The sequence below is a fragment of the Chrysochloris asiatica genome, unplaced genomic scaffold (assembly GCF_000296735.1).
Source record: "Chrysochloris asiatica unplaced genomic scaffold, ChrAsi1.0 scaffold00261, whole genome shotgun sequence".
NCBI lineage: Eukaryota > Metazoa > Chordata > Mammalia > Afrosoricida > Chrysochloridae > Chrysochloris > Chrysochloris asiatica.
In genome coordinates this window covers 3,430,680-3,452,886 of record NW_006408779.1, presented here as the reverse complement: position 1 = coordinate 3,452,886, position 22,207 = coordinate 3,430,680, and the positions used below count along the sequence as shown (strand labels likewise).

At 50.9% G+C, this 22,207-nt stretch overlaps 1 protein-coding gene across 1 annotated transcript in view; it reads left to right on the top strand.

Moving 5' to 3' along the window:
• Nucleotides 1-22,207, top strand: part of GOLGA3 (golgin A3) — a 32,134-nt gene continuing 9,927 nt past the window's right edge. The window contains exons 1-16 of the mRNA XM_006874090.1: nt 1-121; nt 1,511-1,783; nt 5,040-5,155; nt 5,776-6,455; nt 9,472-9,583; nt 10,657-10,963; nt 12,582-12,784; nt 14,404-14,541; nt 15,419-15,580; nt 15,966-16,334; nt 17,588-17,665; nt 18,405-18,668; nt 19,002-19,096; nt 19,913-20,132; nt 21,049-21,192; nt 21,786-21,983. Of these exons, the coding sequence (XP_006874152.1) occupies nt 1-121; nt 1,511-1,783; nt 5,040-5,155; nt 5,776-6,455; nt 9,472-9,583; nt 10,657-10,963; nt 12,582-12,784; nt 14,404-14,541; nt 15,419-15,580; nt 15,966-16,334; nt 17,588-17,665; nt 18,405-18,668; nt 19,002-19,096; nt 19,913-20,132; nt 21,049-21,192; nt 21,786-21,983 (3,480 nt within the window). The remainder of the gene's footprint in view (nt 122-1,510; nt 1,784-5,039; nt 5,156-5,775; nt 6,456-9,471; nt 9,584-10,656; nt 10,964-12,581; nt 12,785-14,403; nt 14,542-15,418; nt 15,581-15,965; nt 16,335-17,587; nt 17,666-18,404; nt 18,669-19,001; nt 19,097-19,912; nt 20,133-21,048; nt 21,193-21,785; nt 21,984-22,207) is intronic.

Here is a 22,207-nt window from a genome sequence, read left to right as displayed (position 1 = left end):
ATGGATGGTGCAGGGCAGGGTGGCCTCTTAGAGTCCAATGGCGGCACCTCAGTGAGCACCAGTACCCTCCCAGAGCCTCCAGACTCATCGGTGCAGCCTGACAGGCAGGTCACAGCTTGGGGTAAGTCACAAGTCTGCCAGCTTTCAGCTCCAGCAGAGGACTGATGTTTCAGACCCCCCGTGAACGCTCCTTTAGTTTAAGAGTATTTTTAGTTGTGTTTGCTTTGAAGTACTCTTGACTTGGTTACAGCTCGTTTCCAAGGAGGGACTGGTGGGTATGTTCCACCAACCCTGTGGTTAGCATTCCACTGCTTACTCTACAGTGCCACACCAGGACCCCCTTTTAGCCGTGGCATGAGTGTTATTTCACAATCAAAGGTGGGAAGAAAGGATGTTGACCACATCTGCGTTTCCAAACCAGCAGGCAAAATGCAAGGGTGTGTCGGAGCACCGTGTTGGGAGACTGCCGTACGTGGTACACTGCAGGTCCTGGGAACATGGGGTGGACAGGACAGAAGTTCCAGCGGAGGGGACGGCACAGCAGTTTGAGGGAGGTCACAGTACAGAGGTTTTGGGGAGTGGTATAGTAGCACTGTGGTTCAGGGACAGAGTAAGTGATGAGAGTAAGTAGCTGTCTGTATTCGTTGGGATTCATGTTTGCACATTGCGAATGACAGGAGTCCACCTAGAGTCAGCTGAAGCAGAAGGGTCTTTCTTGGATGTGTACTGTGTGTGCCTGGCCTTGGCTGGACCTTGGAGCCACTGCTGGCACAAACTGGAGCCCAGGATGTTCAGTCAGTCTCTTCTCCCCCAGCACCTTCGTGTGAGGCTTCGAAAGTGAGGGGGCAGGAAAGACTAAAAATAACTCAACTGTCAAAAGTCTTTCTTCCCTTTTTTCTTTTTGGTGAAGAATACGTCTTGCTGTAGTAAATACTCTCATTTGTAAGAACGTTGGCAGGTGGAACTGAGTGGATACTAGCGGACGCTGGTCCCTCTGGGGCCAGCCAAGAAGCACTTCTGAGTTCTGTGCTGAGCTTTGCTGGTTGCGCAGATCTAAAGATTCTACCCCCTGGGATTTCTCTCTGGAGGCAGACGCCTCTGCCCACAGTACCCCTGGAGTCTGCCCTCCGTCCCTGGTAGGCCAGCTTGGGGCAGCCTGCTCCATTGCCAGTCTGTTTTCTTTTCCTGTTGGTGTCTTACATAGACCATCTTGAGGTTTCTTGCTGATTGTTTGTAAATGGAAGGGAATATTCGTATTTGAATCCCACAGCCTTAGGTAGGCCATTAGCCCAGGGTGGTGATGTGACCTGTCCAGTGGACCTGCTGTAGGGTGGATGGCCTAGGGCTACCTTCTCTCCGAGGTAGCATGTTTGTAAGACATGAAAACTGCTTTGTGGTCACATGTGCAACTGCCTTTTTGTCCTACTTTAGTTGAGTGTTTGAAAAATGACGTGATATTGTTGAAACTGGAATGCCCACAACTGTTTGATTTTTTTTTTTTCCCCCCCAGGTGCCAGTGGAAAAGCAAACACAGTTCCTGGTGAAGGAGAAAGCCTGGAAGTGCCCACTCAGGGCTGTCAGAATGGGCTGTTGCCACCCTGTCCCGGCCCCGCGCTGGCTCTTGACCCCATCACTCACCCAGTGGGTGCTGACTTGGATCCAGGTGTGCCTGGTTCCCATGACAACCTCAGGAAGTCTGAGGGCTCTAGTGCTGAGGGCAGTGTTAGCAAAGAAGCTTTGCAGTCTCTCAAACTAAGTCTTCCTATGCAAGAAACGCAACTGTGTAAGCATCTGTTCCCCGTCTCGTGCTCCATGTTCTCCCTCAGCCTCTGCTCACAGCCGGCCTCCTGGAGACCCATAGCCATTCCTGTGTTGTTATGTGGTGGGTGTGAGTGTGATGGGATTGTGTCTCTGTAAACTGTGGACATGTACTTGTGTGAAGCCAGTCGCCATGGGACAGTCTGCAGGCAGACAGGTCAGCCTGAAGACACTCTCTGAGTTTTTCCTAAACACTGACCACATGCTGATCGCAGGGCCTTTTGTGTCCTCATTTGTCTGCCCGCTCCCTCTAGCTCAGCCTCTGAGGCCTCAGATCACACACCAGAGAATTTGGCCATTGTTTTCAAAATGAGGTTGTGCTCTTCCCATCAGTGTATGTTTTTTACTCAGCATTGTTGCATGGAAATTCCTTCAAATTCCTTTTTTGACAGCCGTGCCCTGGGCACTGTCCTCCTACTCTCTGAGCTTCTAGCCAGTGACCTGTGACACCACATGTCCTGTGAGTCCCAGCTGTCTGCTGAGCTGGACTCCCTGAGACAGCGGGCGGCTGGTCTCCCACACCTTCTCTTGTTTTCATGTTCACCTGTTGGACAGTTGCAAAGTGGCATTTCATTACTACTGTAATTTGCTCATGCCTACCACCAATGAATTTAATCATATTTTATCTCTGGCTGTTTGGACGTTCTGTCTGTGAATTATCTGCTCATGTCTTTGGGCCATTTTCCTTATAGGTTGTCTTTTTCTTTGCAAGCATGATTTTGTGAGGTCTGCCGTGTGGTTTAGGGAGTCAAGAGGTTCCATGAGGAAGCCTGGATTTCTTATTCTAACACTGGTCCCCTCTTGTTCATATTCTCGCCCATGTGACACCACACAGAGCCCCTTCTGGATGTCCCTCCACTTGCTGCAAACTTGCATCACCGGTTCTAACCCAGCCCACTCTGCTCACTTAGTGGCCTGCTGGACACCTGTCGGCCCTGAGTGCCGTCTGCACCGAGTTAGTCTCACCAGAGGTGTGCGAGGTCTTTTCAGTGACAAAAAAATACTCAAGTTAATGAAGATCTTGGTACATTTCTAGTGAAATTCCTGGTGACTGTTCTAGAAGGTTGGAGTTGTTTAAAACTCCTGCTACTTATCTCCTGAGATCCCACCTGGGGTTGGTGGCATAGAGACAGTGTGACCACAGCATTCTGCAGGACCCTCAGCTGCTGTGCTGAAACCGGAAATCAAAATGACGTTCTGGTTTAGTAACCATATGCTTTACACTCAACTATGTGACCGTTCAAGCTGGATTCAGAAGAGGCCGTGGAACGAGAGATATCATTGCTGATGTCCGATGGATCTTGGCTGAAAGCAGAGAATATCAGAAGGATGTTTACCTGTGCTTTATTGACTACGCAAAGGCTTTCGATTGTGTGGATCATGACGAGCTATGGACAACATTGAGAAGTATGAGTATTCCAGAACACTTAATTGTACTTCTAAGAAATCTGTACCTAGACCAAGAAGCAGTTGTTCGAACAGACCATGGGAACACTGAATGTTTTAAAATTGGGAACAGTGTGAGACAGGGTTGTATTCTTTCACCATACTTATTCAACCTGTATGCTGAGCAAATAATACGAGAAGCTGGGTTCTATGAAGAAAAACGTGGCATCAGGATTGGAGGAAGACTCATTAACAACCTGTGATATGCAGATGATACAACCTTGATTGCTGAAAGTGAAGAGGACTTGAAACATTTACTTATGAAGATTAAAGAGCACAGCCTTCGATATGGATTACATCTCAATGTCAAGAAAACAAAAATCCTCACCACTGGACCAATAAACAACATTCTTATCAATGGAGAAAAGATTGAAGTTGTCAAGGACTTCATTCTTCTTGGATCAACCGTCAATACTCGCGGAAGTAGCAGTCAAGAGATCAGACGACGTATTGCATTGGGCAAATCTGCTGCACAGGAACTTTTTAAAGTGTTGAAGAGCAGAGATGTCAGCTTGAGGACTAGGGTGCGCCTGACCCAGGCCATTGTGTTTTCAATAGCCTCATATAGATGCGAAAGCTGGACAGTGAATAAGGAGGATCGTAGAAGAATTGATGCCTTTGAGTTGTGGTGTTGGAGGAGAATACTGAAAGTGCCATGGACTGCCAAAAGAACCAATAAATCTGTTTTGGAAGAAGTGCAGCCAGAGTGCTCCTTGGAGGCCAAGATGGCTAAGCTTCGTCTCTCCTACTTTGGACATATTGTCCGGAGGAAACAATCGCTGGAGAAGGATGTCATGCTGGGTAGGGTGGAGGGTCAGAGAAAAAGGAAGACCCCCAACGAGATGGATCAGCCAGGTGGCATCATTGATGGCGTCAAGTGTGGCAGCGGTAGTGAGGTTGGCCGAGGATCGAACATTGTTTCGTTCTGCTGTGCATGGGGTCGCTATGAGTCGGTTCTGACTCGATGGTACCTGACAACAACAACAATGTGACCGTTTTAAAACTCAAAATAAATGACTTGAGAAGTATGTATTAATTCTGTTACTGACTTACTGTTAAGTGCTGTGATGTTGGTTCCGACTTGTAGCGACTCTCTTAGGGTTTCTGAGGATCATCTGGTGGGTTTGAACTGCTGACCTTGTGGTTCACAGTCCAGTGCGGATCTACAGCACCATACCAGGAGTCTGTTAGTGGCTAATATTTTAGAGTTTCCCTCCTGTTACTGGGTGCAGCACCCGAACTGACTCTCGGCTCTTGGAGCGAGTCCCAGCTTGGTCATTTGGAGCTTGCCTCTCCAGCAGCATTATGCCTTCGGTACGTAGTGCATAGTCTAGATGCCATCCATCTACATCACTGTGTCAGGAAAGTGCTGTCACTTGCCCTCTAGCCAGCGTTGTCCCTGTCCACATTCCTGAATGTTGTGCCCTGGCTGTGCTCTGTATGTCCCAAGTGTTTCAGCTGTGACCACCCCTCATAAAGTCAGAGGGAGGACCTGTGTCACTCAGCATGCCCAGCCTTAGGAAAAGATGTCCATCAGCCTGTAAATTGTTTTTGCTATGAAAGAGCACATTTAAGTATCTGCTGTTGGGAAGCTGGACACCCATAGGCAGCAGTGTGCTGTGGACGAGTGCACGCAGCTCCCAGAAGGGCCCTTCCTGCTCAATGGCCGTGTTGTGTTTGGGAGCAAAGATCTATTGCAGAATGGTCTAGGTATTGTAGCTGATGTCTCTGCGCCTTGGCAGGTGCGTATTTTTCATCAACTTTCCCCCCTGCAGGCTCAGCTGGGGGGGCCTCTCTGCCCCTGGAGAGGGAGGAGCAGATCCGCCTCCAAGCGCGTAAACGGCTGGAGGATCAGCTCCGACAGTACAGAGCTAAGCGGCAGCAGGAGAGGGTGAGTCTCCCCCTGACAGCTGCTGAACACTCCGTGTGTGACGTGGCTGTGGGTCAGGCTACAGTGTCGGCCCCAGCGTCGGCTTGCTGGGTTCGTACAAACGTTAACAGCTCTTCTCGTTGCTCCTTTGTAAAATAAGGACGCTTCTAATTCATCAGAATATTTTTAAAAGTTGTATGTTTATCTGAAGGAGCTCTGGTAGCGTAGTGGTTACGAATCGGGCTGCGAACCTTAAGGTCAGCGGTTCGAAACTACCAGCCGCTCCGCGGGAGAAAGATGAGGCTTTCTACTCCCGTAAAGATTTACACCCTCGGAAACCCTGTACAGGGTCGCTATGGGTCGGAACCGACTCGACGGCACTTAACAACAACAACATGTTTATCTGAAAGGACAAGTTTGGAATAATAGAAAGTTTTGTAGCATGCGTTTGACGGGGAAGGTATTTTTCAGTCAGGATGATGGGAGGCATGTACGTGAGAGCCACCTTTCAACTGCTCAGCAGGGAGGTGGTCAGAGTGAGAAGTGAATGGTGGGACTAGAAACAGCTGTTTAGAATGGTAGTTTTAAAATGCTGTTTATCCATTTTAAACATGGTGTGTGTGGTTTTGTTTCCTTCTCAGTCTAGCCAACCGTCAGCTAAGACGAGACTTTTCAGCACACTAGACCCTGAACTCATGCTTCACCCGGAGAACCTGCCGAGGGCCAGTACTGTGGCCATGACCAAGGAGTACTCCTTTCTGCGCACTAGTGTGCCGCGAGGCCCCAAGGTGGGCAGCTTAGGACTCCTGGCACGCCCCAAAGAGAAAAAAAGCCCCAAATTGGGCAAGATTCGGTCTCTGGCTGATTATAGAGACACAGATGCAGACGCCGGGGACTCAGGTGGAGGCACCGCGGCCACTGGCCCCTCTCGGGGTTCTGTGAGTCGAGGGAGCGTGACATCTGTAGTGGCTGAAGCTGGTCTGCCGCTCGAGGCCGATGCCCATGTGCAGGATGCCTTACTGGCTGGAGACGACACTTCGGAGGCTGACGGCAGTGAGGTCGGGCTCCGGCTGGATGGTAACGACAGTGACAGTTCTTCCTACAGTGGCATCTCCACACGAGGGGCATGGGGCACAGCAGTGGACGCGACTCACAACCAGGACACATCCTACATGGTCAATGGCCAGGAGATGGCTGCAGATGCCCTGGGCCAGTTTCCTTCCATTAAGGACGTTCTCCAGGCTGCAGCAGCTGAGCGTCAAGAACAGGTGCCAGAGATCAATGGGGACATCCGGAGCCGCAGAGGCAGCCTGTCGAGCAGGTAGGTGGAGATACTGTGCCTGGAGATGTTGGTGGGAAGCCCTGACATCAGACTCTCCTCGAGTTCTCTCCTGTGTGAAGGCCCCCGTGTGACCTCATCTTCACCCACACCCCTTTCTGTTGGCACCATCAGCATTCCCTCCCAAGCAGTGCTGCTGCTTTGTTGGAATTGGTTCAGAATCAGCCATGCTGACGGCCTGTCTCCCATGGCACACAGAAGTAACATCGGCTTTACACCATTGTTTCATTGCAGTGATTACAATCTCCTCTGTGCATCATCATTCAACAGTATTTGATTACATTCCCTGTTGGGGTTTTTTTTGTTGTTGTTGTTTTTGGTGGGGGGCATGGGGATATACACAGAAACACTCAGGAATATATAATCATTTAAACAACCAAAGGGCACATTCTGCAAGCCTGCCTCCTGGCCGCCAGCGCTCACTCCCTCTCTTCCATGAGTCCAGAGTCCACAGCTGCCCTCTCTCTCCATGTCTTCATCTCTGCTTCCATCTCTGGTGTTGCTGCTTTTCTGGATAAGGTCTACATTCCACTTGTGCTCTTCTCTCTCTTTTTTTTTTTAATGTTTTATTGTGAATTATGTGATAGTTTACATGGGAGAACGTTAGTTTTTACATTCATTCTATCGTATATCGTCTCATTGCCATGGTTACAATCCCCTCCATGCATCATCAACCAACCAAAGGGTATACCCTACAGGCCTGCCCCCCCCAGTTGTCAGCACACAGTCCCTCTCCTTCTCAGGATCTCAAGTCTCCAGCTGCTCCATCTCTCCATGTCATTATGTCTGCCTGCATCTCAGGCATCACTGCTTCTCTGGGTAGGGTCCCGCTCTCTGCTCTTCTCCCTTGATGGCCGCAGGGATCTCCGCTCCTAGACTGCAAAGTTAATCACTCCCTTTCTTGCTACAAAACGTCTACCTTTACATTTCCAGCCCTCACAAGCAGTCCTGATAAATAGCAATTATTCACTATTTTATCACAAGAGACCTATCCACATTTCATTTCATCAGCCTCGCCTAGACAGATTGAATACTACTCAGTGGAGATTCTACCTTCCTTCATGCCCTCTGGATCTAGGTTCCCTCTTGAAAGCTTGTAAGCCAGGCACTTCTTGTCTTTGTAGGCCCCCCCATTTTGGGTAGCCAATATCCAAGTTGCCCATCCCTGTCTACTCTGTTTATAGAGGGGGAGTGGGAATGATCCTCGCTATAAACATTTGTTCCCTGTTTTGAGCTACTACATCCATAGGTGTAGGTCAAGTTCATCACATTGTATCAGATTCCTCTTTTCTTCCTCTCTGTCTTCTTCTGGTTGTGTGCTCTTCTCTATTGACGATCTTACAGTCCTCTGTTTCTGGACTGTCAGGTTAACTACTCCCCCATTTTTGTTACAAAATTTCTGCCTTCACAGTTGTGGCAGTCACAGTTAGCCTTGATAACAATTACTATTAAATCATAAGAATTTTAACCTCATCTCTTTTCACCAGACCCATCTAGAAAAGATGAAAACTATTCAGTGGGAATTCTAGCCCCTTTCCACCCCCACTGCACACTCTTAAACTAAACTCCCTCTTGAAAACTTGTAAGCCAGTCACTTTGTGCTTTTATCACCCCCTCATTTTAGGTATCCAGTGCCTAAGTTGCCTGTCCCTATCTACCCTGTATACAGAGGGGATAGCATTGATATTTGGTGTGAAGACTCCTTCCCTCTCAGTTGGTATTTTGAGCTACTACTTCAGTAAATATAGGCCAAGTTCTTCAAATTGTAGTAATTTGCACTCGTTTCCTTTATCAAAAATTGTTTTTTTATCTTCTTCTAGTCGAGTTCTGGTTACCAAGCCATCGAGGCTAGGTCACATGGGTACTGTCTGTAACTTTGGGTGTTCTTGTGCATCTCCCCTCACTTCGTATCAGCTGGATGCTTCACTCTCAGCTCTAGCCCTCTGTGGCTATGTCCTTGTTCACGGGCTCAGGTGTCCCCAGGTCTCACCACACTTTGGACCAACCAGCGCTTCCTCTTCTCTCTCTCATCTCCAGGTCAACAGGAGTCTATGGAATGTGGTTGAACTCAGCCCATTTCTTCATTGCTACGCTTACCCCTCTTCCACTCACCAGTAGACCAATGTGGTCATCAGCACGCTTACATGCCTGTTCATGTGTTCCCTTTGAGTTTCAGTTTTATAGGGGAGTTTGTCTTGAAGGAACCTGACTGCTTGCCTTGATTTCCTGGCAAACGCTTGTTCTTGTTGTAGCCAGTCATACTGCCATTTTTGTTTTGGGTTTTTCCTGATGATCTTTCTTTGAAGATGTATCTTCTGTTACTCTGTTTCAGGTTGGTTTACTTGTCCTTTCTAGTGGGATTGCCCCACCTAAGAAGGTTCTGGATGGGGCTCAGGATGCCACCTAAGGTCCTATACACTGCAAGTCTCCACAAGAGGCCTGTTTCACTGGGCAAGTTGTGGAACCCCTTTTAGGTATTCCAGTCAGTTATAGACTGAAGACGGGCCTTCAAGTTTTCTGTAATCATGTTTCCCAACATTCCTTTCTATCCCACTCAAGTGTCTATTTTACAACAATAGGCAAGGGAAACCAATATTCATAAGACAGTCAAGCATTTTAGTATTATTTCCCCTCTTGAATCCTAGATCCCTGTATCCCAGAGCCCTGTTTTTCCAAGGATGAGCATCACTATTTATCTCTTTCCCATTTAGTCCATGCAAACCTGTCTCAGTGATCCCCTATATACCTTGTTCTTCCACCCTTCCCCCACATTCTTTTAGTCCAGCAAATTCTTAAGCAACTCGCAGTTTGGTGAGCACGTCCCAGCCCCTTGGTGGCTGAAGGGCGCACTGCTGACTGGGATTTTTGCTTTTGCTTTCTCTGAAGCATTGGGGACAGAGTGGCAGGGAGGCCTGGACCATGGAGATCACAGAGCAGGCGCAGGAACAGCGAGCTGCTGGCATGCCCTTGCTGACCACTTGTGTGTGCTTATCCCCAGTGTGTCCATGGAGAGCTCTGTCACGGAGGCCCAGGGCGAGATGCTGCAGGTGCTCAAAGAGAAGATGCGGCTGGAGGGGCAGCTGGAGGCCCTGTCACTGGAGGCCAGCCAGGTAAGACACCGTGCTGGAGCTGTGTGCTGCATAAGTGACCTTCTGGGTGATGATGGCCACAGGCCTGCTGTCCACCTCAGTAAAGCAGGTAACACAACCAGACAAGTCACATACGGTCCTGGTGTGGCACTACAGGATGGTCAGTGCTTCAGACTCAGCAGCAGCTCCTCAAAAACCTACACTGGGTTCCTGTGAGTCAGGACCGACCCGCCCCGAAAGCATTTCACAACAATAGCAACAGAGTACCAAACAGTTATGTTGGCACAGTGTTGAAGTCTGTTAAGTGTGCAGTAGCATGAAGAAAAGATGAGAATGATCAAAATGCACACAAAGACGTAAAGTGAGCACATGCGCTTGGAAAAATGGCACCAGTGAGATTTGCTTAATGCATGGTTGCCACAAAACTTACGTTAAAAAATAAACAGCATTAGCAAAATCCCATCTGTGGGCACAATGAAATGAATCCCATCTGTGGCCTGTACATCGTCTGAAGTCGGCTTGGCCTGTTGACATGATGTGGCCAGGCCCCCCTTGTGTTCCTTGTGGGCACTCCCTGAAAGCCTCCAAGTTGTGCGATGAGACAGCTGCCAACCCTGGTGATACAGCCTTTCCTGGCACGGGCAGATCTTACCTTTGCTAACATGTGGGTTCTACTTTTTTCTGAGGCTTATATGAAGGGACTTCAAAAAATTTATGGAAAAGTGAAATTCAAAGATAATAGAACGTTTCCGTGTACTTTTTGAAGCTCCCTTGTACTGTTCTGGTATTCTTTGTCTGTTGTGTTTTTGTGTCTTTGAGCTTTGCTCTCCCATGTTCCCGTGTTGTGTGAATACATTCTCATCTCTTCCTGGGTGATGCTGAGCTCTGTCATGGCTGTGCCCAGACTTGAGTGAACGCATTCTCAGCCCATTGGGGAGTTGTCTGTGAGACTGCTCTGTGGGAGGCTGGATGACTTGTTCTCATGTCAGGTTTGCCTTTTGGGTCTTTGTTTCACTGGCTGTCTCACCGGCCAGTCCTAACCCACCGGGAGGCCTGATTCTTGTGGAAGTCACTGCATGTTGGGGTTGTTTCAGGCCCTGAAGGAGAAGGCGGAGCTGCAGGCACAGCTGGCTGCCCTGAACACCAGGCTGCAGGCACAGCTTGAGCACAGCCACGACAGCCAGCAGAGACAGGACTCACTCAGCTGCGAAGTGGACACCCTGAAGCAGTCCTGCTGGGACCTGGAGCGTGCCATGACTGAGCTGCAGAGCATGCTGGAAGCCAAAAACGCCAGCCTGGCATCCTCCAACAACGACTTGCAGGTGGCTGAGGGGCAGTACCAGAGGCTCGTGGCTAAAGTGGAAGACATGCAGAAGAGCATGCTCAGTAAGGACAACACAGGTGAGTCTGCAAGCCAACCCCCTGCCTTTTCCGGTCAATCTAGGGTTCGTCTGAGAACGATCTGCTGTCATCCTGACACGGCTGTGGGTTCTGTCCTACTTTATAGGGGACCCACAAGATGCCTGTGTTTGTAACTCAATTACACATCCTGTTGGAAGTCACTGATCTGATTTTACGTGCGCGGTAAGGGGGCGATTTGGCTCCTGGAGGGGGTCTGTGGTCCCTCCACAGTCAGTAGTTCCCCTCCTGCACTGGTATTAGGGGAGGAGGGCTGCCTCCTCCTCCTGAGTCTCAGACTCTGTTTCAAAGGCTTACACGAGGCCTGAGAATGCTGTTTAGGGATCTTCTCCCATCTCAGGCCTGGCCTCTAGTCTAGCTGGGTTAGCACCCTGCCTGGAGTCACAAAGAACTCTGTAGTTGCTGGTGACTGGGCACGAGAGGTGCAGACACACATGAAGCCTGGCAGGACTGACTGCACATGAGGCCAGGGCGGGCATCACCCCTTCCTGAGGGCTGACTGTGTATCCTAGCCCAGAGGGGTCTGTACTGCTGTACACCCTGAGTCTGCACTGCCATCCCCTCCTCAGCCTCGCTGGGACTCACCCGTATCTGTGCTGTCTCCAGTAACTCCAGGCTCACTCCCATTCTAGTACAGTGATGGCTCCAGGCCACTCTCAGAAATGTGCCTCAGAAGGAGCAGGCTTGCTCTCACATGAACGCAGACAACTTCTCCCTTCCTCTGAGCTCAGTCAGGCCATGTGGCTTCACTGACCCGGTACTGAGAAGAGGTTATCAGAGGCTGGGATCCCACAGACAGTCGACGTGCTGGATCCAGAACAGAGATGGTGCCTTCTTCTAGAGAAGAGCTGGCCCACAAAGGGCATCTTGTTGATGCTGTTTGAACAAAGACAGGAGGGAGGGGCAGTGAGGGGAAGTGGAAGCCCCTGGCGTATAGGAGGCAGGTCCTTTATCATGAGTCTGTGCAGAGTCAGGGCACGAGGCACTGAAAAGGACTTGGTGGGCAGAGTGCACGTGGCTGTGATGCCACAGAAGAGCCAATTCAGAAATGAAACTGTAAGCCATTTGTATCTCTACTAACTTCTTAGTCGGAGCATTTACGATGTCCAGTCCATCAACTAAGGCACTGTCCAGGCAGTCCTGACACTGGGAGGGCCTGGCCTCATGTCTTCAGCACTGTGGGCCGCTCACACACTCAGGTAGACAGGGCAGGGAGTGGATGGCCTTTGGATCTCTGCCTGAGGACTTCGTTCAGGCCTGCACCCCACTGGACACTTACACTAAGTTTCTGAGCAATATATTTAGGATGGATGATGCTTCCTTATGCACTGGGTCCAGTGCTAATTTAAGCATATTTTCTAGTTGTGACTTCCTGTCTCCTCTCCTCTCCTCTCCCCCCGGCAGTCAGTGAACAGGCTGGTCTGAGGTGGCCTGGCCACAGCACAGATGCCAATGCTGGCTCTGCCGCTGGCTGATTGACATGGTCAGGCCCACAAGGAGGGGAGCAGCAGCATCTGAGTCTTTACCAGCACGCGACTTGTCCTCCCCAGAGAGCCATCTGGGGTTAGAGCTGCGTCTTAGCTGACTGCTTCATTTTCAGTGCACGACCTGAGACGGCAGATGATGGCCCTGCAGAGCCAGCTGCAACAGGTGCAGGTGGAGCGCACGACGCTGACCAGTAAGCTGAGGGCGTCGCAGGCCGAGATTGCGTCCCTGCAGAGCGTCCGGCAGTGGTACCAGCAGCAGCTTGCGCTCGCACAGGAGGCCCGGGTCAGGCTGCAAGGCGAGATGGCCCACATACAGGTGCAGGCGCGCGGGTACGGGGCTAATCTGGTCTCAGTGTAGAGTAGGCTTTTTCTAAATTCCACAGAAAAATTACTCCCCTCCTGCCCACAAGCCTCCCCGGTCACCCATCCTCAGACTCAGCTTGTGTTGAGCCTTCATTCCTAGTGCTAACTTCCCGTCTTTGGAATATCCCATTGGCCCTAAGGGGCGCACCCATCATTTGGCCTCATCTGTCTCCTGTGTGCAGTCCATAGCCCAGCCCCGGCTGTGAGTGGACACGCCTGGCTCTCCCCATGTGAACAGTGTGTCCGAGTCCTGTAGGAGACAGTCTTCTATTCTCTGTTGTCACTTTGTTGTCTGAACCGTCCTGTCCCACTGCACCTTGGCGCTCATCTGTGAGACAGGAGACTATCCACGTCCTCAGGAAAGTGTCCTCCTGGGCACCTGTGGACTTGGGGCTCTTGAGGGCACCAAGGCTGTCTGCATGAGCCACCTCAGTCTCTAAGCAGCAGGTGTTAGAGATGCTCACACGGAGAGGTAGCTGCTGAAAGGAGCCCCATTTTGAGTCAGAGCGCCTCGTGAATGGTGGACAAGCCTGTGTTTGCTTCGTCTACATTTGAATTTACCAGTGGGCTTTGGTGTATCCCTATTTTTGTTGCTCCCTCCCAAATAAAATATTGTAGGTTTATTTGAAATGTCATTTCCCAAGTTGAGAAATAACTGTAGTTTCATGATTAAAAAATGTTTGTAAATTTACTCTGTTGCATAGGAAGCCAAAGGACCATGCAGAAAAGCATTTGTTCTCCTTAAAATATTCTTGCAAATAACTTGTGATGCAAGTGGGTGACTTTGGAGTGAGTGCATTTATCTGAGCATCAACTATTTGCCCAGTTCAACCAGGTTTCTGTGTCTTCACATTTGTCACTATGTAATTTAGAAGTCAGAAATGGAGGAAGAGTCTGTGAGCAAGAGTTTGGGAACTTCAGCTGCTTTTTAAAAATCCTTTTGGCCCCAGGATTCAGTACTCAGTAGCTCAGCTTTCTAACATGTGTTGTGACCCTGAGTGTCTCCCTTGCTCCCAGTAACAGGAACTGGCTGTATGAGGTGGGAGGGTGCAGGAATCGTGATGCTTCCATTGCTGGGGACAACCCAAGGCCTGGGAGCCACAGTTGGATGCAGTCGTGGTCATAGAGGACCCAGCCTGCTCTCCGTCTCTGTTTTCATTTCGTCTCTGTACTGTTCACTACTCCTCAGGGGGCCCGAGGGTCAGAGGCCTGCTGGGTGGGGAGATGACGGTATTCAGGCTGCTGGCCCTCTCCTGTAGGGCTCAAACGCGCCTCCTCATGGAGCTACCATGCAGCTGATACAGCTGCAGAGTCTGGGGTGTGACCCCCGGAGCAGTGAGGTCTTGTGACGACAGACCCAGAGTCTGGAGTGTGACCCCCGGAGCAGTGAGGTCTTGTACAAGCTCAGAGTCTGGGGTGTGACCCCTGGAGCAGTGAGGCCCTGTGATGACAGACCCAGAGTCTGGGGTGTGACCCCCGGAGCAGTGAGTTCTTGTGACGACAGGCCCAAGACAGGTTGATCTCCACGTGTCTTAAACGTGGTGACTTTCTTTGTTGCCCTTTTCCTGGAAGGTTGGACAGATGACCCAGGCGGGCCTCCTGGAGCACCTGAAACTGGAGAACGTGTCATTGTCCCACCAGCTGACCGAGACGCAGCACAGGTCCATCAAGGAGAAGGAACGCATCGCCGTTCAGCTGCAGAGCATCGAGGTGAGAGCGTTGTGGATACTTGGACACGTTCTACAAATGCCGTCTGCTCACCACATGTGGGCACTTACCACTCTGCAACACCTCACGCTCACCAGACTCACAGCCCACCTGGGAGCGAATCACTGAGCTCTTGGTAGTCTCAGGACCGGTGTGCCTTCTCATGCCTTCTCATAGCACCTGCCATATCCACCTTCAGCGCCTGCGTTCTTCCATATCCCTATCAGCAAATGCTGCCTGTCACTACCAGCTCTGGGATGCTGCCTGGGGTCTGTGACATAGCACTGGCTGGTGGCTCTGCTGTCGCTGTGTTTAGTCTGTGTACAGAATTCGGAGTGTCAGGAGAGCTCTCCGTTCCCCTGGCGTCTCCTCTTCTCTGTAAGTTGATAGACGTGGCCTGACTTGGGGTAGCTGTTGCTGAAGTCTGACTGCAGCCCCGTGATCTGTCCCATCGCCCAATGACCTTGGGTGTCACTGCTCACACATCCAGGCCTCCCCTTACACAGTGACTGGGCACACAGCCTCCTGGTGAGTGGGGGCAATCCTGGCACCAGCGCTGCTACTTTCTGTCCTTGGATGGTCAGCAGCTGAAGCATGCACGTGGTTGCACTGGACTGCAGGGCAGGCCCTGCGCAGGCCCACTTCTCTGCACTTAGATGTGTTTTCTTGTCCATCTCACGGTTACAGGCTCCATTGTACGAAGCACCGAGCAAGGCCTTCAAACTCTGCTCCTTGTCACTCTGTCCAGCCAACTCGGGGTTAGCACACATAGCCCTGGATGGAGGAGCCGCCCAGCTGACCGGGAGAGGGGCCCTGGTTGGCTGCTGGGGGTACATAAGCCTTCTTGCTTTTAAAAACATGCTTTGTGTTCTGGGCCCAGGCTGACATGTTGGACCAGGAAGCTGCTTTTGTTCAGATTCAAGAAGCCAAGACGATGGTAGAGGAGGATCTGCAGAGGCGGCTGGAAGAATCTGAGGGTGAGAAGGAGCGTCTGCAGAAGATGGCGGACTCAGCAGTGTCCTTGGAGCAGAAATTGGAGCAGGTAAACAGGGAGCTGGTCTTAGACATGGCGTTCCTGTGAAGGCAGCCCATCTGAGCCCTGCTTCACAGGTCTAGGATTCCATACTAGGACTGCACTGGGCGCTTGCTTAGTCTTCTCATGCACAGTTAGGGCAGAGGTCCGGGCCTTTTAGTGACCATCACATCAGTCCCTCTGTTGCCCCTGCACACAGCCATCCAGCCATCTGTCCCGTCTGTCTGCTCTGTAAGTGCAAGGTACTTATTTCCACTGGGAGTCATCTAAACTGGATTTTTGTATGACAGAAAAAACCCAGCTTCCCCCAAGTGTTCATCAGTTTTACTTCAAAACTCACCAAAGGTGAAAATACACGTGTACTTGGGAGCAGCCACATCTTGTTCTTTTCCAGGTAAAGGTGGCTTTGCAGCAGCGGGAACAGCAGCTGGAGACCCTACAGCAGGATCAGCTCAGCCTGATGAAGCAGCTCAGCGCGGCTCACGAGGCTCTGCAGGCCAGAGAGCAGAACCTGGAGCGTCTGCAACTACAGCATGAGGAGGTGCAGGCCCGGCTGGAGGAGCTTCAGGGGGAGGCGGCCACCAAGGACGATACCATCCGCTTCCTGCAGAACGAGAGGATCGTCCTGGAGGTGGCTCTGCAGGCGGCCAGGAGCAGCGAGGAGGAGTTGGACAGGGGAGCGAAGCGCCTGGAAGAGGGCGCCGAGGAGACGTCACAGATTCTTGAGCAGCTGAGACAAGACTTGGCCGTGAAGTCCAGCCAGGTAACATGGTCTGCTGCTACCTTTTGAAGGCTCTGTGCAAGTCACCTGGATGGGTCTTTGGGCCACGACTCTGGGTCCAGGTAAGGGGTCCTATCCTAGACTTGCCTGGGACTCTAGCCTGCACTCACAGTGGGAGAAACTGAGTTTTGTTTGAGGCTTTTGAAAGAAATCTATTGGAAACACAGATGACTTAGTTCTTATGATCTCTGAGCATGTGTGAACTTCGGCGTTCAATGTCTATGTGCCTGACTGCGTGTGGCACCCAACACTCCACACACCTGCTTGTCAAAATGGTCCCATCATCGCGCAGACATGTGTGAGCTGGAAGGGGAGGATGGAGCTGGTCTGTGATCCCACAGGGGGTCACAGCTGGGGACGCTGTGTAGTGACATGACACGGTTTTGATGTGAGCAGACGTGTTAAAAAGACAGAATGAAAAAGCTAAAGGATGATGTGGAAGGAAATAGAATTAGTACCAGACAGTAATTGTAATCTCAAATTCCATCATACAAACATCAACGACAAGAGGAAATCTGTGTATTTTCCTTTGAGAAAGTCAAATAAAGGAGAAAGTCTCTTGTCAAACACTGACCCAAACTTATATTCTGGGCGCCATGCGCTCAGCAAATCATAGCGGATCCAGCACCCCCTAACCAACCCACTACCAACAAGCTCCTCTGTGGGGCTGGAGGCCTGCTGAGGCGCTGCATTCTTAGCAGACCACCCACCTGTCTACTGCAGAGCACCGGGTGGTTTCAGCCACTGCCCTTTCTGTGACCACCTGAGAACTAATCACTGATCAGACTCAGCCACAAAGATGTGAAGTGGACTGGCCATCTGTAGCCCAGGGCCTAGCCCAACCCCTGCCTTTGTAACTAGTTTTATTGGCACACAGGTGGGCTTGTTCATGACTGAGTGGCTGAGACTGTTTGTACCTCAGTAGCAGGGGTGAGACACTGCCACATAGTGTGGCTGGCAAAGCCAAAGAAGTTTACAGTCTAAACCTTTCCAGAAAGTTCTGCCAACTCCATATCAGGAGCTTCCCCTGCCCCATCCTCTTGCCTCCTATCCCCTTGTCTTAATTCTTTTAAGTGGTAAGGAAGGGAGAGGCAAGTGACCTCTGCCGTGACAGCCAGTCTCCGAACCCACGGTTCACCCCAACAGTTACAGCTGTGCTGGCTCTTGGGAACTGTTTCTGGGCCCTTCCTTCCAGAGCTGTCTGGAGTAACCCTGTGCACACGTGTCTCCCACAGGTGGAGCACCTGCAGCAGGAAACAGCCACTCTGAAGAGACAGACACAGAAAGTAAAGGAACAGTTTCTTCAGCAAAAGGTAAAAATGTTGGGTTTCCTCATGTGAAACGCACATATGAAACAGTCCTTTTGGGGTATAATTGCTCCAGTAGAAGAAAACTGAGCAAGAAAAATGCCACCTTTAGAACCTGTCCTAGTTATTTTGAAGGTACTTCACTAAGAAGATGTGCACTCTTAGCCCCATTTCACTGCCTCTCAAGCCGGGAGCATCTTCCTCACTGCTGCCCTGGCAGGGACTTGCATGGGCTTCCCCAAGGGGGCCATCCCCCAGGTGACTCCATGTGGAACAGGCTGCTTCCAGGGTCTCTGAAAAACTTCCAAGTTGTGACTTTCACAAGAAAGCTGGACTTAGGTGTGGCTTCAGGGGTCTTACAGGATCTGCGAAAGAGGACCGTCCCAGAGCAGTCGAGCAATCTGTATTTTTTTACTGAGATTCAGGCAAGAGGGTTACCCCTGAAGCCAGGCAACTGAAGGCAGAAGGAATTGCCAAATTCCTTGGACAGAGGAAGCATTGGTACGGTCGCTTGCTGCCCTGTTCCAGACCCTGATGAGGGTGTGACGGCGTTGATGATGGCAGCTCTCATGACACATAGTGTGAGATGTCTTCTTGGGGTTTTACACTTGATGAAATGTGGAAGGTTCCTTTAGCTCAGAGTTCATGTTCTTTGTCAGTGTGTTGTGAAATGGCTCAATCTGGTTTCAGTTAGGGTTCCTGAGAGCAGCCCACCCCCAGCTGTCACTCATGTGTTTGGTGACAGGTGATGGTGGAAGCTTACCGCCGGGATGCCACCTCCAAAGACCAGCTCATCAGTGAGCTGAAGGCCACCAAGAAGAGGCTGGACTCAGAGCTGAGAGAGCTGAGGCAAGAGCTGGTCAAGCTTCAGGGAGAGAAGAAGTCAGTGGAGGTGGAGCACTCGAGGCTGCAGAGAGAGGTGTCCCAGGTGCACCAGCAGATGGCCGACCTGGAGGGACACCTGCAGTTGGTGCAGAAGGAGCGTGATGACATGGAGATTCAATTGCAGGTCAGGAGTGGGAGGGGGAGCACTGTGAGTGAGCTGGGCTCTTGGTGAGGGCAGCTACTGGTGGGAGTGTGAGCATTTGGTTTGGGGAGGCCAGCTTCTCAGGGGTTGGTACATTCACAGTGTGTGAGGGCCACAGTGAAGAGAAGACGCATCCACTCGGATGTTCAGCTCTGGAGACATGTTGCCGAGCTGCTCAGAACCTACGGAGTGTGAAGGAGCAGTCAGTGCAGGGCCCGACACACGTGACCTCTGTGTGGTCATGGCAGGGGCAGCTTCCTCTACGCTGCCCCACAGAGGGCACCTCTCATGCTGGCCCTTCTCTCTTCTCTGAAGTCGCTGCAGTTTGATAAAGAGCAGATGATCGTTCTAACAGAGGCCAACGAGGTGTTAAAGAAACAAATTGAGGAGCTGCAACAAGAAGCCAAGACGTGAGTCCACAGGAGGGGTGGGAGTGGTGCTATGTGGTCAGTGGGCCTTGTCCTCCTGGGTGTGTCTACAGGAGAGGCCCACCTGGGAGACCTCTTGACAACAGTGCCTACCCCGGGAGCACACCATCAGTATGGTGCCTGTACACCGGCGGTGCAGCAGTAGAACGTGCCCAGGAACTTAGATTACAAATGAAAGCGAGACTATAGGCTCCACAGAATAACCCTGCGTTCCGCATCTGATTCGCTAAAGCCTCTTTCTAACCAAAGCCCCTGTTGTAATCTTCAACTGCATGTCTCTACCCGCCTCCATCTTGGTTCCCTAACCAGTTAACCCTTTGGTGCATGTTCAGGGTGAACCCCCACCACGTGCACACATGCGCACACACGTGTATTTCTGAGGACTTTCTTACCCACACAGCATCCCCACACTGTACTGTTTTTACCAGCCAGTGTCTCATGTCTCATGAATGGGCCTGACCTCTCTGGCTTACTGCTCAGAACCAACAAGAATGTTGGAAAGATTTTGTGTGCTAGGAGAGGGGCTATTGGTCAGTCTTCTTATAAATCCTGTAAGGTGTTTTAGAAAAGGAGCACGGGCCTGAGGGTGGTGAGTGGCTAAAGTGGACTGAGACCAGGACCCCACCACACGTGTGTGCTGTGCACACCTCAGCCGGAACTCAGGGGAGTCCGAGGGGGCCAAGTATCTCTTCCAGGCCCCTCGACTGGAGAGGGACAGTGGGGTGGGCATGGGTAACCCTGAGCGCACACAGGGTGAGGATTGCAGTAAAGGTTTGTTTCTCTTGCGGGGGGTCCAAGGGCCATCACGGAGCAGAAGCAGAGGATGAAGTGTCTGGGTTCCGACCTCACCAGTGCCCAGAAGGAGATGAGGGCCAAGCACAAGGCCTATGAGAATGCTGTGGGCATCCTCAGCCGCCGCCTGCAGGAGGCCCTCACTGCCAAGGAGTCTGCGGAGGCCAAGCTGGCCGAGCTTCAGACCCGGGGTGCCAATGCTGGTGACAGCAGCCTGATCTTAAATGTAGGTGCCTGAGTGGATGTTACCTGTCTTCTGACTGTGCATTTCACTTCTGCTCTGCACTTGGAACCCTTCCACTCAGGTTTCAGTGACGTGTTTCCCTCATGAATGGCTTGTTTTGTCTCCTGTCTCTTTAAGCATTTAAGAGCAGGAAGACACTGCACATCAGAACAAGGCTCTCCCACTTACTTGATACAGTGTTGAGGGGATAGAATTGACTCTGTGTCCTTTTTCCTTTCTGCTTTTAAAGATGTCTGACTTTCATTCTTTGGTGTCGGCAGTAACAGTGATGGAGTGTCAGGTGCCACACAGACTCTGTCACTTCCTGGCCACACAGGCGTGTTAACCAGCAGCTGTGGCAGCTGAGTAAGAGAATGGGCTTGAGAGCCTGAGTTGTGGGTTCAGATTTCAGTACCACCACTTGTCAGGCGATGATGGCCTTTAAAAACTTCAGTTACTGAAGGGTTTTGTTCCTCAGTGAAATGAGATGGAGCTGTGGTACGTAATAGACTGAGCACGTTGGGATGGTTAAATGAGGTGATACACGTGAAGTGCTTACAACAGAGCCTCTTACCATCAGTGGTGTAGATGTGTGGTGTGGGTGAGTGTGTGTCTGTGTTTTATAGTACTTTGAATACTCCTTATTTGCCATAAGTGTTCACTTTTATCGACATATCAAAAATGTTCTATGTATTCAAAGCATTTAACCAAAACTCATTTGTTCTGATACTTCTGCGTGTCTGCTATGGTTATTTTAAGTCCTTTAAGGAAAAGGGACATGTTACAGGCCTGTGTCCAGATAACCACTGGCACATTACCCCCTGGCCTCCATGTGGTCAGGGCTGAGAGGACATGTGGGTTACCGTGGCTGCCCGTCCTGTGGTGTCCATAGTGAAGCGCCTTCACTTCTCGTGGTTAGGAGAGAATCCAGGCCCTGGAGGAAGAGGTGCAGACTGTTAGCTACCGTAAGATGATGCTAGAGAAGGAGCTGCAGGAAGTCATTGCAATGACCAGCCAGGACCTGGAGGAGCGGCGAGAGAAGGTGATGGAACTTGAAGACGAGGTAACTGTCCACCTCTGTTCAGGACCGGGAACCCCACGAAAGTGACTGTGGGCCCTGGTACAAGGACAGGCACAGAAAGGAGCAGAGCTGTGCATCTTGTCCACCTTCGGACTGCGCCTCTGGTTTTCTGTGATGAGCAGTCTAGTAAGAACAGCTGTTTTCACTGGCCTCCCCAATACAGTGGTAATTGGCATTCGCTGTGGGGGCCCTTTGCTCAGTTAAGAGTGCTTTGGTTGCAAATAACCAGAAGTCTTCTCAAACTGACTGACGAGTTCAGGTGGTCAGGATGCAACACCTCAGTGATGTCACCAAAGACCCTGGACCCCTGCCCTTCTCCCTTCATCCTAAGCCCAGGCCTCAGTGCATTCTGAGGAGACTTGGAGGTGGTTCTTCTGAAGCCTGTGGTTCGTAAGACAGAATCGAGCCATTGGTCTCAGGGGAGAGAAGCACCAACAATGGTGGCTGCAGGCTGTAGTCCTTTCGAGTCAAAGAGCAAAGGCCTGCTACATGCAAGTGAGGTGTGGGCCCTTGAGATTGGCTAAGTTGACATGTGTGCTAACTGTGAACAACCAAAATCACTCCAATTGTTTCAGCTTCAAGAATCCAGAGGCTTTCGGAGGAAGATCAAGCACCTGGAAGCATCAAACCAGAAGTTGGCTCTGGAATTGGAGCATGAGAAGGGGAAGCTCACAGGTCTTGGACAGTCCAATGCCGCCCTGAGGGAGCACAACAGTGTCTTAGAGACAGCCTTAGCCAAGAGGGAGGCGGATCTGGTCCAGCTGAACCTGCAGGTAGTTAGACTCGTCCCTAAAACGGAGCTGGAATGACTTTGGGCCAAGTAGCATTCTTAATTCTTAATGCCTTACCTGTGTTGTTTAGTTGTTATTAAGTGCTGTTGAGTTGGGTTTCCATACATAGTAACCCTGTATAGGGTTCCTGAGAAGCAGTTGGTGGATTTTAACCGCCACCTTGTGGCTCAAATAGACCTTGCGATCCAGTGCTTATCCTACAGTGC